Here is an 18,597-nt window from a genome sequence, read left to right on the forward strand (position 1 = left end):
GCGGCGGCAACCGGCCTCCCTCAGCGACAAACATGGCGGTCAGCCCGCCGCCTTGACGGTTAAAACCGTTAACCGTCCTCCCGCGCGCCCACCCCCGCCCCCCCGAGGAGGGGGAAGCCCTTCCTCTAGGGACGTGATGACGGCGCTTCCGCCAGGCCGGCCTCGGGATTGGCTGAGGAGGGGGGGGGCGCGTCATCGGAAGTGGTGGGGTGGGGGGACACGCCCTCGGCTCCGTTCAAACCCGGATGGCGGTAAAGGTGAGGAGAGCGGCGCGGGGGTTTGCGTGCGTTCAAAGTTGTTATTTTTAATAAATTTTGTCTCCAAGGAAATATAAACGTCGCTTAAATTGTACCCGTCTTCATCCTCCTTTTTCATTTAAAGTCGCCTCTTAAATCACCTCTTCTTGAAAGTCGCGCTTCTCTTTATCAGGCGATCTTTTATACGACATAATCCGTAAAGATGTTGAAGTTTAAATGCGCCCGGAATCCGGTAGAGGCAGGACCGATGGAGCCCATCACCAGCCGAGTTTCTCGGCTAAATCTGCTTTTTCAGGTAAAGAGCGTCTGGCCCGGGATTAGCTGATCTCGGTTTTGTTTGTGTGTGTCCCCCCGCAGCGTATCAAAATACACTTTTGCATGCCTATGTGGACACTCAAAGCGTGCCTTTGTGGCCCTCTGAAGGAAGGGGTAAAAGAGGAGGATGACTTGTTGACGTTCAAAGTGTGTATCTAGTCTGCAGAAAGTTCAGTGCATAGGAGCTGGTCTTATGTTTGTCTGTCAATGTTTTAGCCTGAGTGGATTTTCCCACATAAAGATGGAATATTGCACTCCATGTCCTGTTATCAACAATTTTTTCATGCGTGGTGTAGCTGAGGGTTTGTCATGAGATGCGTTTACCTAACTAGCTGCTACTTGATCATCTGAGGTTCAGCACCTTCTCCTTCTAGACCTAATATCAATACTGATTGCTTAACCTATTTGTACCATGAAAAAATCCACATGGTACCATGTCAAGAAAAAAGCTGCTCAGATCGTAGTTGTCAGCAAGATGTAGATAGTTTCAAGAAAGCTGTGATTTCAACTTTAACAATCTTTAAAGGATCACTTTGTCTGAAAGTAAAATACCTGTAACAGCTATTACAGATACACATAGTGAGTTGATATATTTACCTCACATTTCTGTATCATTTGTCTAATTTCTGAAGTAGCGATTTTTAAATGGATAATATATAATCTGCTCTATACATATGTTATTGATTTGAGGCTTTTCATTGTTGTCTAAGACTCCATCTGCTGTTGCTTCTTTTTTTTTTCCAGGGGAAGCCACTCTTTGTGACTCAACAGCAGATGTCTCCTCTCTCCCGGGAAGGCATCCTTGATTCTTTATTCGTTCTTTTTGAAGAATGCAGGAACCCCGCTTTAATGAAAATTAAACATGTTGGCAACTTTGTCAAGAAGTGTAAGTTCGCTTAGACTCATTTTCAGATGTCATTATAAAAGACAGTTCTTAAGAATCTGAACGTTTAAATAATGCTTTAGTTGCTTTGATTCATTAAAAATTGTAACCTAGGATTTGAGCATCTGACTTTTTGTGGGCAGACTCAACATTGCAAAGGGGATCTTGGCAATCTTAGTAAGGCTTTATTCAGGTCCAAAAAGGTGAAATGCAAGTGGCTTTTGAAGTGCTGTGACTCGAATGTGCATCCTTCTTAGTCCGTACTATATTTGTAGTTGAGGAGGCACTTTCTTTAAAAGTGGCTGAGTAGTGCATACAGCAAAGCTCCAAGTACGCACAACAGAAGGATGTCAGAAGTTGAGAGCAGGACAGTGACTAGAGGTACGAGGAAAAAAAAATCTAGGAAGGAGCTTGTCTCTTTCAGCTTGAAGTAGTCTTTTGGATTCAATGTGTTACCTGAATTTTGCATGTGTAACTTGTAAATAGTAGTTCTGTGCTTCAGAAATTGAATTTGTGATGGAGTAAATATTTTACTGATAATGTGCTTGGATTCTTTTTGGGGAAAAGGAAGAAAAAAAAATCCATCAATTTTTCTATTAAAATATTCTAGGAAGCCATTTGGTTAAAAGTAACTCATCATGCCCTCTATAATAGCTCCATCCAACGGTTTCTAGATATTATTAGCAGAGAGTAATTTTCTGCTAGTCTGAAGAATTTTTAGAACAATCTACAGTGAGCAATTGATTATCACAGTGCATGCTGGTTGAAACTAGTCAATGGAAAACTTGAACTGAATAACTGAAATAAATGTCTACGGTTATTTGTTAGCCAATAGACTAGTGCCTCCCACAGGCAGAGGAGAAAACCCTGCCACTTGACTCGTGGAACTCGGCTGGGTAAAGCCCTCATATTTAGAGAATACACTTTGTATTGGTAAAGGATGGTTGGAAAGAAATTAGAAACAAAAGAGGCTATCAGCCTATGATGTTATGAATGGGACAGAATTATGGTTGCTATGGGAACTGTCTTAACGTTTCCTGATTCTTTTGTATATACCATATTTCAGTCTTAACTATGCATTAGTACAGTCTTTTTCTAGTACTTATGCATACTGTTTTTTTTTAAGAAGCACATTCTGGAATAATTTAACATTTCTTTAAAGTCTGGAACTAAATGTGGGGCTTTTTGTTTTGTTTTATTCCTCATTTTTGATGCTGTGTTTGTTATGAAATGCCAGTTGGCTAATGTAAAAATAAGTATTTTATTTTTATAGATGCAGAGACTATAGCTGAATTAAGGGAACTGCAACCCAGTGTGAAGGATTTTGAAGTAAAGAGTGTGGTTGGCTGTGGTCACTTTGCAGATGTAAAAGTAGTAAGAGAGAAAGTTACTGGTGATGTATATGCTATGAAGGTGACGAGCAAGGAGTCCTTGTTGGCGCAGGAGCACGTATGTATATTTTTCTGTTATGATAGTAGAACGATACATTATGATTTGTTGAACATTTCCTTTTGGTCACTACTATTAGAATTAAGTTAAAAGTGTATCTTGAGAAGGATCATCCTACATTTCAGTGAAGTAATATATTTGTGTGTAGTTTTGCTGTGTTTAAAAGCCATTGTCATAGACTACGAATCTATTGTGTGAGGTGCCGTCCAAAACGAAAAATGGCCCTTGTCTTAAAGGGTTTACCATCTAATTGTAAGACAAGAAAAAACAAATGAAGAAAATACTGGATCAGTATTGATCAGCTTGATGATGGCTTGAATTTTCAGGCAATCTATTCATTAAGGTTTTTTTATTTTAAAGAGCGACATAGAATGTCAAGAGTGGGTGTGAAGGCAAACTGTGGCGACTGGATTTTTATGGAGAGCCTCTCACTAGCTTGAGAAATGTGTTACTTGAAAACTTAAAAAAAGGGATAATGAAGGTTGCTATCATAGTTTGGTGAGAAACAGAAGTTAACCTTTCACTGACATGGGATGACAAGTAGGACAGAGATACTCCATGAAAGATCTTGTGAATTCATACAGCAATATCTGCATCAGTTGTTCCCAATATATGGTGCTGTTATGTTGCTCCTGAGATTCCTTAGCATTGTTTGTGGCTATCAGAAATGAAGATAAACTAAAATTACTCTTGCTATGGCATAGGTTGACAGGAAAGCAAAGTGTGATACTGCCTTCAATATGACACTTGCTCAGCCTTGTTGAGCATGGGTCAGTGAATGTAGGGAATGTTGATCTAAATGAACTTGCAGTATCTCTGTGATACAATTAATTTCTTGTTGTCTGGCTGCACATCTGAATAATTAAATAGTTGCTAGAGGATGATTTCAAGAAAGTCTTTATTTTAATACCTTACAATGAATTTATTACTGAATTAGCTGTGAGATGCTACCCCATAGTTGCTCTAGCCTCTTTTCTGTTTGTCTGATTCTTTTGAGATTATTTTTATTTTATTAGGGTCAGTCCAGATGAGCTCAACCAAGATTGCATTCCAGACTGGTAGATGCTTCACTGGTTTGAAAGGGAAGCTGGCCTTTGTTGCAGAGACCATTCAGTTGAGAAAGCAAGCTAGACAACAGAAGGTTTGGGGGGGAACGGAAAACACAAAGGAGTAAAATTACTTTTTTAAAGGTGCACATCACAAGAAAATAGCATTTAATATTTTCTGGGTAACTTTTTTTGATGTGTGCCTTTGGCACAGACTCAAATCTTTCTGAAACTAGGGGATTCTAATGTATTCTAACTCATTTTCATCGTGACATAACTGAACACTTCCTTTTTTTGTAGGTGTCGTTTTTTGAGGAAGAACGCAATATATTATCTCAGAGCACCAGTCCGTGGATTCCACAGTTACAATATGCATTTCAAGACAAGAAAAATCTCTACTTGGTAATGCCTACTCTTTGTTTCTTTTCTCCTCTATTAAACACTGTTGCCATTGGTATGCTGAAGAACAATGTGGTGGTTGAAGTGTGCTCATCTTCTGTAAATTTTCCTGCATTACATGCTGCTGTTTGATATGTGTCCAGTGTAATATGGAGGAATTGAATGGAATATCTTTTGTATGTATGAACTATATCTGTTCCTGTAAAATTTTATGTAGGTTATGGAGTATCAGCCTGGAGGGGACTTACTGTCACTCTTAAACCGATATGATGACCAACTAGATGAGAGTATGGTCCAGTTTTATCTTGCAGAGTTGATTTTAGCCATTCACAGTGTCCATCAGATGGGTTATGTACACCGGTAGGTAAACATTGCTTTGCATCGCACATAATAGTTGATCACTATCATTCCAGAAAAAGTGTTCTGGAATGATGTATTCTTGTTGTGTTTTATTTTTTTTTTTAATATTCTGTCCTCTTTCAGGATAGCATTTCACATGCTGTATCAGAAGAGAAAATTAGAAAATTAATCAGACTCCAACTATAATTATAGCTAAAGGCATTAACTTTGATGTAAAGTTCAAACTAATATCAAGAAAGGATTGTTATATATATTTTCTGGAGGCTTAGTAAAAAGAAGCCTTAATGTTGCACTATAAAAAATGAAAATCTTTTCCAGAGATTGTTGCTTTTAGTACCAAGTAATATGGGAAATTAGTGTAACTGTAAAAACCTGTTGTGCGCTGATTGGTGAACAGAGCAGTATAGGATGTTGGACCAGTTAAATATCAGAGTTTTCTGAGGATCGTATCAAGGCTTGAAGGCTGTTTCTATATGCTTTTTCAAATCATATTGGTGTTTAAGAAATTTATTCCATTCTGAGGCTTCGGAAATGTTATGAAATATTTTATGTTCCAAGAAACAGTAGTGACTGCACTTAGTGCATAGGCTGTGGCTTTCTAATGCAGGATAGCTGCCTGGATTTGAAAGATGTACAGAATAATAAGCTGCAAGGAAATTTGGGAAGAAAGCTACGTAATACTTCACTGTAACTCAGTTACCCTGTAGTCAAGGTGCAAAACGACCTTCTCTTTCCATCTTCTGTCAATAATTATTAACTTTCCGTGGAAATAAAGGGAACTTTACTACTTTCCTATTTGCTTGGAAACAGAACAACAGTTGGAAATAAGACTCCCACTTGTTAAGGTTTTATGCAACTGAGCACAGTCGAGTGTAGGTGAATAAGGATATCCTGTTATTGAGATGTGACAGTGGGGAACAGTATGGAAAGGTACTGATTGCTTTCTTCTTGCTTACAGAGATATCAAACCAGAGAATGTTCTTATTGACAGAACAGGACACATTAAACTGGTGGACTTTGGGTCAGCTGCCAAAATGACAGTAAACAAAACGGTAATAACATGGATTTAAACTTTGCCTTTGGCTTGTTTGGATAGGCCACTCAAAAAGGGAAAGATAACTTTATATCTGTTCCTTGATTACACCTTGTTCTTCTGCCTTACTTGTCCAATATATAATCTATTCACAGTGATATTTTTCCATTTATGAATGGCTTTTCAAACATGAGCTTGAGTATCTTTTGCAGCTCTCAGGAGATATATATTTGCTTATTAAAATTTTTATAGGCAAGTAAGGTAAAGGCAAGTCTACTTTCTCATGGTGCTACATTTCAATACAAAATCATACTTAGAATCATAGAATCAGAATGTGTTGGGTTGGAAGGGACCTTTAAAGGCCATCTAGTCCAACCCCCCTGCAGTCAGCAGGGGCATCTTCCACTAGATCAGGTTGCTCAGAGCCTCATCAAGCCTGGCCTTGAATGTCTCCAGGGATGGGGCCTCCACCACCTCTCTGGGCAACCTGGGCCAGTGTCTCACCACCCTCATTGTAAAGAACTTCTTCCTAATGTCTCATCTAAACCTGCCCTGCTCTAGTTTAAAACCATTGCCCCTTGTCCTGTCGCTACGTGCCCTTGCAAACAGCCCCTCCCCAGCTTTCTTATAGGCCCCCTTCGGGTACTGGAAGGCCGCTATAAGGTCTCCTGGAGCCTTCTCCAGGCTGAGAAATACTTGTAGAGATTCTTACAACTGTTCAATGGTGTGTTTAAAGACGGAAGTGGATTTATAATTGTTCATAATTGGACTGAAAGTTGTGTTTGTTTTAAGTAAAGTTTTGAAGACCAGGGAGCTCTTGATTGAAATGAGTCACATTCCAATGTTCCAGGCTTTACTTGCCAGAAAGCACTATATTCAAAGCTGTGAATTGGTTGAGGTTTTTTGATAAGTTGCTTGTAAATTTAGGTAACTGCATACAATTTCAAGTGATAATTTGAAATTAAAATACATCTAAGCGAGAATATGAAGTTCTATACCACAATCCTGCCTTGTTTTACAATTTTTTTTGGTAGCATTTTCTTAGTGTCGTGACTCTTAATATTTTGTTTTCCCTGTTCTTCCCTTTTCAGTGCTTCTCTGCATTGGATTTTTCTTTTAAATTTTTTCTTCACATTATCTTTTCAGCATCTTCAGGTTTATGTGTTAGTCTGCCTGCTGTTTTGTTTCATTCTTTATGCCACTCAGTGCAAATGTGATTGCAGTTTTTGCTCCTGAATTACCTTTTCTAAGCACTTCAGAAATTCAAACACTAGTACTTTGCTGATCATGAACACAAGGTAAAAAGGTAGGGATGACACAGAATGGAATGAGGGCAGGGAATATTTATGTCTAGATTTGACTGTTTTTGAAATTTCAGCTATGATGTCCCTGTTAATACTAGTTGAAGCAGTAGCCCTGGAGCGTGCATACTGCTTAAAACATCACTGTTTAGTAAACCTATGCTTTTTAGAATGCTGCTTTTCTACTTTAGCTGTTTGTACTTTCTAGTAACAGTTAGCTCTGATAATTTGACTTTTTATACCAAAGAGCTTGCTTTCTGTTTGATTATCAGCAGTTTCCTTAGCCTTGCACTTTTTTGCTTAACAGCTTTACTTAAAATTGCTTCCTTAAAATTAATTTGGAGGGCTGAAAATTGTGTCTCATTTAAAAAACAAAAAGAAAAAAGAAAAAAGATTTGGTTTATTACCAAGATCACAGTGAATAGAAAGTGCTGTAATTTCACTTGGTATATCTTTGCTTCTAGGTAAATGCCAAGCTACCTGTCGGCACACCAGACTACATGGCACCAGAAATGCTAACAGGGTTGAATGGGGATGGCAAAGCTTCCTATGGTCCGGAATGTGACTGGTGGTCCCTAGGAATCGTTGCGTATGAAATGATTTATGGAAGATCTCCGTTTGCTGAAGGGACTTCAGCAAAAACTTTCAATAACATCATGAACTTCCAGGTAGAGAGAACTCCTTCCATGTTCTTGAGTAAAAACTTGCTGTAACTAAAGACTGTTTTTACAGTTGAAAAAAAGAAGCTTATGAGTGTCTCTTGCTTTGTTATGTTCGGAAAATATTTAGAATATATACTTTATATTGTTTTTATATGTCTCTGTATTGTAGATATCGAGTTATTTTTTTGTAATGGGTGTCTAAAAATAATCTTCTGCAATGCATGAATTAAAAAAGATTTAGCTATCCATCTTCGGCAACTATAGTTGCAGCATTTCCAAAATAATCTAGAAAATGGATTGAAAGGATGAATTATGGATTGATAAAGTTTCTGAATCTTACTGAGTGTTTCTGGGTAGTAAAAACAAGGGCTAGCTATGAAGAGCTGCAGAAAGACTTGATATTTGAGGATACTGAGTGTCTGTATGATTAAAATGTCATGTGAAACTTAGTGTAAATAAATTTAAACCAATGCGTAGGAAGGGAAGAGTATCCCAACTTTACCCAGTGGTGGGCTCAAGAACAGTATCTTGATGTTATAATCTATGCAAATGTTAGTTTAGTTCTTAGTAACGTCCAAAAAGCAGCACATAGAATTGTAGGAGCCAGTAGGAAAGAAAAAGAAAAAAAAATAAATCATGTGTAGCTGGAAGTGACCAAAGAGTGGTTGCCTATTTTCTCTTCTAAGATGGGAATTAGGGGCATCAAATGAAAGTAGCCAGCAGTAACTACATTACAAACAAATAAGGACACTCTATATAGCACATTCTCATGCTGGGGAGCTCTTTGCCACAAATTTGCAGCTGCTGAATGTTTATATGGGTTTAAGAAGTACCTAGAAAAATTCACAGAAGAAGAATCCATTGAGATCTGGCAAATACAAAAACATCATCCCTGGTTCAGAAAATCCTAAGCCAAAATCCTTGGAAGTTTGGGAGAATTTTCTGGGGAAGTTTTTTGTTTTACTCTTCCATTTGTGTATGCCATTGGCTGTTGTTCAGCATAAGATGGTGATCTGGGTCTGCCATTTATCTGATTGGGTATGGTTGTTCCTATGTTCTTATCTTGACTGTAGTAAATGCATGTAAAAGCCTATTTGGAAAAAATACACAATACTGTTATTTGTATGCTATAAATATTTATCCTTTGTGCCTGACACATCTCAGAATAATGAAACTGAACCTTACTGTTCTGTTTCTCTACTGAGCAGAAATCCTTTTCTTTCTACTGCAGAGATTTCTGAAGTTCCCAGAGGACGTGAAAGTTAGTAGTGAATTTCTTGATCTGATCCAGAGCCTGCTTTGCGGGCAGAAGGAAAGGCTGGGTTATGAGGGACTCTGCTGCCATCCATTTTTTTCTAAAATTGACTGGAATAATATCCGTAACTGTAAGTAGAATAACAATGCATTTATAAACAGTTCCTGTTTCTTTGGGTAACATGAAAGTTTGTACAATGTGAGCATTTAATTGTGTTTGGTCTGAATAATTATTCATAATGAAACAGGATTGTGTCGTGGAGCAGACGTTTTTAACAAAACAATTCATTTTGGTTTCGGGTAGGATATGTTAAGATCTCGCAGGTGAAAATTGTGGGGTGAGATGAAGTTTAATACAATTCTATATGAATTTCTGATGCAATTGCCATATTACTGCGGGCACTAGACTGGAAAATCAAAATGGCCCTGTCCATGCCTTTCCTCAGATTAAAATGCATCGCTATGTTCTTGCTTGTGATACAGCTTCATTTAAGTTTGTTTGGATTTTTTTCAGCTCCTGTAGGTGATAAAATATCAGCAGTCATAGGGGCCTTGGAGTTCTTCCTCAAAGTTAATATGGCTAATATATGGTTAATTTTTTTGTCAAAAATCTGTTCATTCCACTAGGAATGGAATAAAATCAGTGAAACAGATAATTTCCTATACAGAAAATTGTTTATAATACTATGGAAGCCATGGAATTTAGTACTGAGGCACCAGCTCCGTGGCAAAAGCAAATATTTCACAGATCATCAATGATCTGTGTTTGAGTGCCTGACTTGTGTTGGATAGTATTTTAAATTATTTGGACTGTAAGATTATCTGGGCAAGGAACATGTCTGCCTTATATTCTTTATCAAATATGCTGTAAGAGCAATGATTGTGCTCCATTTTCCATGATAAATTGCTAAGCCAGTGCTGCTACTTTTGATGACTATCTCAGCACTTCAGCTGTCAGCTCCACAGAATGTTTACTCACATTTCTGTTGATTCATTAATTTTGAACTTGTGGAGCTGCTGTTGTGTTAAATTCCTTTGTTTCTGCCCTTTGAGAGCCATTGAGCCTTGAGTCTTTTTCATCATTTTAGCATATATTTGCCAGACTTCAGCTCACTCTGCCTTCTTTCCTTAGAACCCTGCGTAAGCCACCAGTTTCTGTTTCTGAAATTTTTGTATTGCATTTGTATCGTATTATCTCAGATCTGGAAAAAAATGGCATGTAAGCATATGTTCTGGTGTTTCCTTGGCAATCGTCTGTCCAGTATTCACACAACTGCACAAGTTAATTGAGTGTTTTGCCATTTCATGTGACAATGGTGATACTGATGGACAAGCTGGTAGGCAGCCCTGATGTTGTTATAATGTTGAAATAATCATTTGGGATTTTAAAAATCCCATTTTTGTCTGCAGCTGGCCAGTGGATTGCATCATTCCTTGTAATATCTGGACTTACCTCCTGTGAAGATTCATGCAGTTTTGACCCCTGACTTCATTGGTATTTCTCATACTTTATAAAACCCCACTGTAACTAGCACAAAACACAGCAGTCGTCTTGCTTTTGGTAGCAGATTCAATGTATCGCCTATTGCTTTGCTCTCTGCAGTGGTTCTCCATTTGCTGGTTCATTCCGGGCAGTATCTCTGTCATTCTGTTCAAAACCCTTGTCGGGTTTGGCCCAGGATATGTAGAAGCTAAAGGTTTCTTTCTTATCTTGACCTCTGCTGATAGTGGTGTTTAACTGGAGCAATGGCAGCCTGAGAAAATGAGGAAACTAGTGAGTGCTGGAAGAGGTCACAGGATTTAGACTAAAGAATCTCACTCCCTCAAGTTAATCTGGTCAAAGATTTTGGAGGTATGGAATGGTGGACTCGATCTTAAAGGTCCTTTCCAACCTAAATGATTCTATGATGCTTTGATTGTTAAATCCTGTGTCAGCGCAGTCAGACTTTTCTCCAGGCTATAAAAGCAATGATGTTATTTCTATTTCAGACTGAGAAAGGTAGGGAAAAAATTGGTACCCTTGCCTTGCAGGTATTTAAATTATCATGCTGGGAACTCCAGGATAACCATTCTTAGTGCAGTGATTTTGGCTAAGAATATGTCATTAAGGACTTTTTCAGTGTTACGTTTTGTTGTTATGGTAACCTATGAAACACTTGACTTTTCAGTAAACCCCTTCCCAAAAGTTAGTTACCTCTAAAAAAGCTCCCAACTTCCTTGGGTTTAAGTAGCATGTGACTGTAGAAGCAGCCCTTAAGTTACAGAAACAGAATCCAACCAGTAAACCTGAGGTCAGGTCTCAACTGGTAATTTTCCCCTTCTTTGGAGTATTGTACTAAAACATATTTGTAGATTTTGCTGTCTGTATTTGTTGACTTCTGCTCTTGAATGACTTCTGAACCTTCTAAAAAAACCCAGCCCCAAACCAGATACCATCCCACTGCCCCAAACAAAAGAAAACAAACCAAAACTTTGGAAAGATTGTGTCGATTTATTTGACAGAATTTTCTGAAAATATTTTGGAATTTGTTCACCTAGAATAAACATATTTCTATGTGTGTTTCAGCTAAATGATCAGGATTTTAACTGTAAAGTTGATAACAGAACTATTTGAGTACTTGATAAGTATCTAAAATCAGAGGTAGAGAATGGAGGATGACATACTTGAGTTATCGGCAGCAAGGTTGCACTCTATATAATTTGGGGATTTTGTTAATCACTTTTTCTTACTTGAAACCCATAAATTACATTGGCTATTTACTTTGGAACCAAAAATCTGCCTGCTGAAGGCTAGCTGAGATGGTCGGAAGACTTTTATTGTCATCTAAGCAATATATCTGTATAGCATAAAGCATCTTTAATTTTAAGAATTATTTTGTAACTGCAGTTCAAGAGGTCTTGAAAAAGGAATGGCATATTTGGACTTGCATGAGGAAACTATATATATGAGAAGAAAAGAATTAATGTCTTGTGCAAACAGAAGAACTTAAGAAAGCGTTGAAGACTGATTTTTTTTTTTTTTTGAGGCTGTCTTCTGCTATTAAACAGCCAGGAGCCCCAATCCCTTTCTTCATAAGTTCAAGACTCTTTCTTATCCTTATGAACCCGAAGTTGTCATTCAGTATGTTAACTATAGTTAAACACTGTGATATTTCATTTAAATACTTGCCTTCAGAAAAATTTGTTGACTTGTTTCTCTAACTGAATATCACTTTCATGTCAGCTTGAGGATCACTTTTATTAACAGAAATGTATGTGTTGGATCATTGCCTTGACAGAACAGAAAAGATGTTAAGATCGTGTTGTATAGATTGGTTAGAACTAGTATAATGCCTTTATTTAAAGTGGTCTTAGATAAAACATCCTTAAATTACCTCATTTGGACTTTCTGTTTTCTATTTTTCTTCCATAGCACTTTACTCAAATAGGCCTGTTAAAGCCTGAGGAAGAGTAATGCCTAACCTACTTAAAAAGGCTGCGTGGATGCTTTTCCTCAGAAAGTGTATATATAGATCACCTTGTAGATCAAGAAAAGACACATTTTTATTCTTAAGAAATGTTCTGTATTTCCTTTAAATTTCCTATTTCAGTTAAGTCTTTCACTGTCCCAGGGGAAATGCAGTATCTCTTTTCTGAATTTGCATGAAAATATTTTGAAAGGATGAAAAGACCCGATTAAGGCAATGTTCCTTGAACTAATCATAAATACGCATACTAGTGCAGATTTTTTTTTTTAAAAGCTTCTTTCCATAAGAGACATTTTATCTAATCTTAATGATGAACTGGTTAAAGTACTGCAGTGTATGTGTGGTGGGTTTGGTTTTTGGTTTTTTTTTCTTTTTTTTTAAACTTAGCAACCTACAACACCCCCTTTTCCTCTGAAAGTCATTCTTTGGAACAGATGGAAGAGGGTTACATCCTTCCACAAGTGGGGAGGTATCTAGGCAAGCAATTGGCTTTTTTAAAACATGCCGTTCTCTACAAGATACTTTAAATGGTAAACAGAACATGTACGTTCGTTTGTAACATATCGGAGGCCAAAAAAGAGGTCTTTATACCCAACCGGTTTGTACGAGTAGAAGCATCGGGTTTACTGTCTTTTTGAGTAATAGTTTTGCCTCCCCTTTGGGTGAGCCTGAAAAAAGTGCAAATTTTTCACCTTGTCAGATGCGATGGCATGGTTTGAACATTTAGTTCTCAGAGGCTTAGCTTGACCTCTACTAAAGGATTCTTCCATTTAAAGAAGCAACCGATAAGCACATCAATGTATTTGCATTCACCAGTCTTCATCTTGTTCTGAAAATACCATAGTTGTGTGACAGGCCTCTGATTTTAAACAAGAAATAATAATTTAACTAGAGATTATGTCACTATGTGGCCCTCGTTTGAGAACAAAATCGCTCATCAGTTTTAGCTTGTTTTTACGAGACTACTCCGTTTATTCTGTAGATATTTTGGACATCAGACAAAGGACTCCTTAGTCTTAGCAGTAAGGGACTATGAAGAAGCTACCAAATAATTAACAAAATCAGACAGAGTTGTTCTAGCCTTTTTTTTTTTTTCTTAAAGATATTCCCTCATACTCCTAAGTGAGCTTTTCTCCAGTCTTCTGCAACTTCTGAAGAAGTTCTGCTTCTCATTTTCAGTCACGGTTGACAGTTCAGAACTACTTAACATCTAGAGGTGTTTCTGTTGAATGACTGTTCTAAGTTTTCTATTTAGTTGCTACTATTTCTTGATACAAATGTTGTAACAAGGTTATACTGCAAAGTTGCAGAGTTTTTGGACTGTTAGTCATTAATTTTTAGTGAAAGCAAAATACAGGGCAAATGATTTTTTTCATTCTTTATTTAACCTAGTGTTCACAATTTCTCTTCTGCGTTCACATCTTTTATTAAACAGTAGAGGAAACTGTAGTGTAAAACACTGTGCTCTTTAAACTAGTTTTCCACCAGCCCCAAAGGTTTGCTTGGTCTGTCATTCAGTTTTATCTTTTTGTATCCATTGTTCCCCTATTGAGTCCTTTTCATCTTTTTATGTGCATGCTGATCTTAGGCATATTTAAATTCTGTTTTCTTTTAAGCATGTGGTTTGACTAGGAATTGTTATTGTTGGTAAGAAGAAAGAGTTTCTTTTTAATTGCAAGGGCTTGAAGATGACTCTTAAAATCTTCTTAGCTAATTTCTGGTGAGGAGTAAGGCACTAGATCTCTTCCTAAGCTGAAGCTATCTGTCAGACTCTGAGGTGTATATAATGGGGTTGTTATTTCATTATAAAAAGGCAGCTGTGTTGGTTTTTGCTACCTCTTTAAGAAAGATTCTAGACTTCCACAGACGAAGTGAATAGTTTGCTGTTTTCTCTGTTACTTCACCTCATGGACTGTATCTGCCTTCAAAGACAATGTTAAAAACCCCGCAGCAACCCCTTCCTGTAAGAGGACGGGCAAAGTTCTTTCAGCAGAGGTCCTAAATGAAAAAATGTTAATTCCTGAACTTCTCTTCCTCTGCTATGAATTAACTGTAACTTCAGGCTTATATTTGCATTACAGATGATATACTTACAAACTGTTTTCTGTTGCTTCTCTGGTTTTAATCATTAAAAGCAAAAGAAAGAGTAGCTGGACATTATCCTGACATTAAGAATTTTTAAAATAATACATCTCTGAATCAACAATCTGTATTCCAAAATTATGTTTACAGTACATAAATGTCAGCATTACATTGGATCTAAATTTATATTATAACCAATAAAATAACAGAAATTAATAAATGCATGATATTGACAGAAAATTTAAATGTTCTGGAGCCAGTAAGTAAAACTGCTTACTACAGAACCTTTTTAATTTGTGTATTTTCCCCATTTATCTCATTCTAATGTACTTGGAACTCCTGTACGTGAGCAGCATCCTAGCTGCTTCATGGAATTTCTCCTCACTGCCCTGCTGGGGACCAGCGTCAGAACGGCTCCTTGGGGAGCTGCTAACAAAGCCTGCATGGGTAGTTGGAATTTCACGGTGTATATAGGCAGATTTTTTTATATTGGGGGTGGGGTGGGGAGGGGGGACGACGCTATTAATGCTGGTCCGGTGGGTAGTTTAAGCGTACGTTTTCCTAGAGAATGAAGAGTTAAAAAGCGGGCTGTGAAAGGCTTTGGCAACCTAGAGGGAGCTAGCAAGCTCCAGCCGTGACTCATTCTGCCTGTGTCAGTCAGATAAGCATCAGCATCTGTCACGAATGCAGGCAGGTAGGGTTAAACTCTGAGCATGCAGGGAGCCAGGAGCAGGGAGCCTGCACTGCAGGGGTTGGGATGTTTGTTCCCGGTTCTTCAATTCTCATCAGCCCTTCAGCTACAGGAGATCTATACTGGATCCATGGTAACGGTTTTAGCACACTACACTTCCATCGGCTTGTGACAATGGGCTATGTTCTAGTTGCTGACTGAAGAGCCGTCTCCTTTATAGAGCAAAAAAGAGATTAGTAGTTTTGCAGTGAGTGAAGACCTGAGTAATGAAATAAATAAATAAATAAAACTCTTAAAAACCAGGATTTAATGAGGTAGGAATGGCACAGCAGGCTTTTGCATTCATTCCTTTCGCACACGTAGCCAAGCCAGCAGGTAGCTCGGGTGCTGCACATCATTGAGAAGAACTTGTTCTTTTGTTCTCTTGGTTAATTAAACTGAAGCAAACACGAGAGAATCAGCCGAAATTAAACAACTGCTTAACAAGTTAAGTGGTACCAATTTAGAAATTATAGTAAGAAATACATTGTAATTCCTGCTATTTATACCTCTCTTCAGAGCTGATTGTATCAGAGCCAGACTGCAGTGGTGTCCCAACAAGAGTTTCAGATCTTTAGCAAGCTCTTTTAGAGAAATAAAATCTTTCTGATATTTCTTCCCTTCCTAAAGACCAATTAGCCTTCTAGTAGCTATAGTTTATTAGAATCTTCCAGGAGAAAGACCGGTTTGCGGTTGACTAGAAGCCCATGCAGGGAAGATTCTTCGTAGCATTCAAGGGTAGATATATCCCTTAGCTGACTAGCAAAGGATCAGGCTACATTCTGATGTAGTGTCACTAATTGGATAGGTTGGAGACATTTTCTTTTTCCAGATCAAACCAAATTGAATTACTTTTAGCTATATTACAGTAATAATTTTCTTAGCCTGGTGCTTTGATTTGATTCAATGTATAAGTTTGAAAAAAAAAAAACCCTAACCTGAAAAAAACCACACACCAAAACCAACAATCCCAAATCCCCAACCTAAAAGCCAGGTTAGTCAGTGAGGGAGACGTTCTGCCTGCAGAGTGGTAGCCATGTTGGTAGCTTAAGGGTTAATCTCTTGTTGCTGTAATACGATTTGAGAGCAGCAGCTCAGTCTGCTTGTGTTAGCAAGATTAAAAGCAGGAGCTGCAGTGCCATTGCAAGCACTGAATGAGTGAGACTGTTGCAGAGTGAACTGTAGCTGAATTTTGTCTTTTCTTCTTGCTTTTTTCACCAGCTCCTCCCCCCTTCGTTCCTACTCTCAAGTCTGATGATGACACCTCAAATTTTGATGAACCAGAGAAGAATTCGCGGGTTTTACCTTCTACGTGCCAGTTGAACCCAGCAGGCTTCTCCGGCGAAGATTTGCCATTTGTGGGGTTTTCATTCATCAAGGCATTAGGGATCCTCAGATCAGAGTAAGTAGGAATTATTGCTTAGGTGGATAGGACCATTGGAAAAATGCAAAGGTTTGTTACAGTGAGGATGGTGTGTGGGGAAAAGCTGTTTTAACTGGCCTGTACTTTGCTTTAGGGAAGCTGCCAGATTCTGGCTTTATCTGTTGCTGCTGTGGCTTGTGCATGTCCTACCGTTCTGTGATTATTTCTGGGATGAGGGGGAGGAAAGGGAATGAAAAGACCTTTTCTAAAACAGTTATTGTTAAAATTGTTGTTCAGATACTTTGAATTAGTTGTTAGTGTTAACCAGAGAGCAGTAGGTGATTGCATTTCTGGTATTGCAGATCCCTGATTGAAGGATAATACTAAGGAGTTCAGAGATGGAAAAAGAGGGGGGGTGTTATTTTATTGGGTCAGAGAGTGGGCACCAAGTGCTGGGGATGTGTAAGGCTGAATCGGTGATCCACAGAAATGGAGCTCCACTAATCTGGGAATGTGCAGTGATGGGTCAGTGAACAAGAGAAGGAGCTTCAGGACGGCTGACTGTGTGCTGTTGGGTCAAGTTAAATATGAAGACTGGACATTGCTGTGTTGTGTGTTAAGAAGCTGGAGATTCAGATGAAGTATGCAGGGTATGTGTTTGTGGAGGGAGGTAAAAATCTAGAAAAAATGGTTTTCAATTGAAAGAAAGAAAGAGAATGGAGTCGGTGAAAAAGCAGCATATAAATAGTATGGTATAAACCATTTGGTGTGGTGGGTGGTTAGTTTCTGATGACAGAGCTATTGAGAAAGTATTAGTGCAGTACCTTAAGTTGAGAAGTCCTTACCTCAGTATCATGAGGCCTCTCAGGAATGCAATGGCTTTAGCTGGGTTACTGACTCAATGCACTAAGGCGCTGTGTTTTCATGTCAACCATCGTTCATTGCTGCTAGTGAGTTCCCTTAAGGGACTTCGTTGTCAATCTGTCTAATTGTTTTCTTTTTTTTTTTTTTTGTCATATTGGTTGTGATAATTGCTCTGCGGTAAGCGTGTAACCAAATCTGGTGATTCTCTTGACATCTTTGATCTTGCCCACACCGTAAATCAAGGTTATGTGATGGTTGTGCCAGTAATAAAAAGGGAATCTTTGATTGTCCCTCCTCAGCTGAGTTGCTTTTATGACAAAAGAGGAAGGAAGGGAGAGGACATAGCAACCAAAAAAGTATTATTTTGGTGAAATGATCTAATATTATTAGCAGAATTAGAAAAATGGAATGTTATATCTGTAGATACCTGGGGTTTAAATCTATCTTGATTTAGAAGTGAAATAACTTACGGTGTTATCTTTTCTGCCTGGGGAACTGCAATCTGTCTGTCAAGGCTACATGATCATTCATGTAACAGTCAGAAGAGGCTCAACAGTGACCATAGGTGGATGGTAAAAATGTAAATGTAATTGGGGCCCAGGACTGGAACTGAAGAGGAGCGTGAGGTAAAGTCTCAGGAGCAGTGGTGTAACTGTGCAGGAGGTTGAAGGCTGAAAAGTAACATTCATATAGCAGATGGATTGATATGCTTTCTTTGTGGAGGTAGTTATTGAAGTTATATTTGAATTTTGGTAATAGGTGAGAAGGGATACGGCAAATAGAGGTTAATGTGCTCTGGAGAAATTTTGAATGAAGTAAAATTTCTGCTTGATGTGGCCTGTTTCATCCTGAGCTGGAACAGAAAGACATTATGTACTTACATTAAAATTATTTGGGGGAAAATTAAGTAGATCTTAGTGGTTTCCTTTTTTGAATGAGAACTCGATAAATGCACTTCGATATTTTTAGCAGTAAATACTTGCATTTTGTTCTAAGAAGGGGATTTAAATACCGCAAAGAGTGTGGAGACTTGAAAATATCTGTATTTAAATAATGCAGTGACTAGTTTATTCTCAATATCGCTGCAACACTGGGTCATAAAGATAACTTCTTACATATGAAATATTGTGTG

The 18,597-nt window shown here is 38.1% G+C and overlaps 1 protein-coding gene across 10 annotated transcripts in view; it reads left to right on the top strand.

Annotated features, from left to right (window-relative positions):
• The first annotated feature begins 444 nt into the window (after nt 1–444).
• Nucleotides 445–18,597, top strand: part of CIT (citron rho-interacting serine/threonine kinase) — a 74,407-nt gene continuing 56,254 nt past the window's right edge. For 8 of the 10 annotated variants that reach the window (XM_063350726.1, XM_063350728.1, XM_063350730.1 and 5 more), the window contains exons 1-9: nt 445–552; nt 1,317–1,458; nt 2,729–2,904; nt 4,251–4,352; nt 4,567–4,709; nt 5,668–5,761; nt 7,508–7,711; nt 8,937–9,090; nt 16,460–16,640. In XM_063350726.1, the coding sequence (XP_063206796.1) occupies nt 460–552; nt 1,317–1,458; nt 2,729–2,904; nt 4,251–4,352; nt 4,567–4,709; nt 5,668–5,761; nt 7,508–7,711; nt 8,937–9,090; nt 16,460–16,640 (1,289 nt within the window). In that variant the 5' untranslated portion in view covers nt 445–459. Of the gene's footprint in view, nt 553–1,316; nt 1,459–2,728; nt 2,905–4,250; nt 4,353–4,566; nt 4,710–5,667; nt 5,762–7,507; nt 7,712–8,936; nt 9,091–15,230; nt 15,333–16,459; nt 16,641–17,222; nt 17,252–18,597 lie in introns of those variants that run through there. The other 2 variants (XM_063350733.1, XM_063350734.1) reach the window with 2 other exon arrangements.

The sequence above is a fragment of the Chroicocephalus ridibundus genome, chromosome 13 (genome assembly GCF_963924245.1).
Source record: "Chroicocephalus ridibundus chromosome 13, bChrRid1.1, whole genome shotgun sequence".
NCBI lineage: Eukaryota > Metazoa > Chordata > Aves > Charadriiformes > Laridae > Chroicocephalus > Chroicocephalus ridibundus.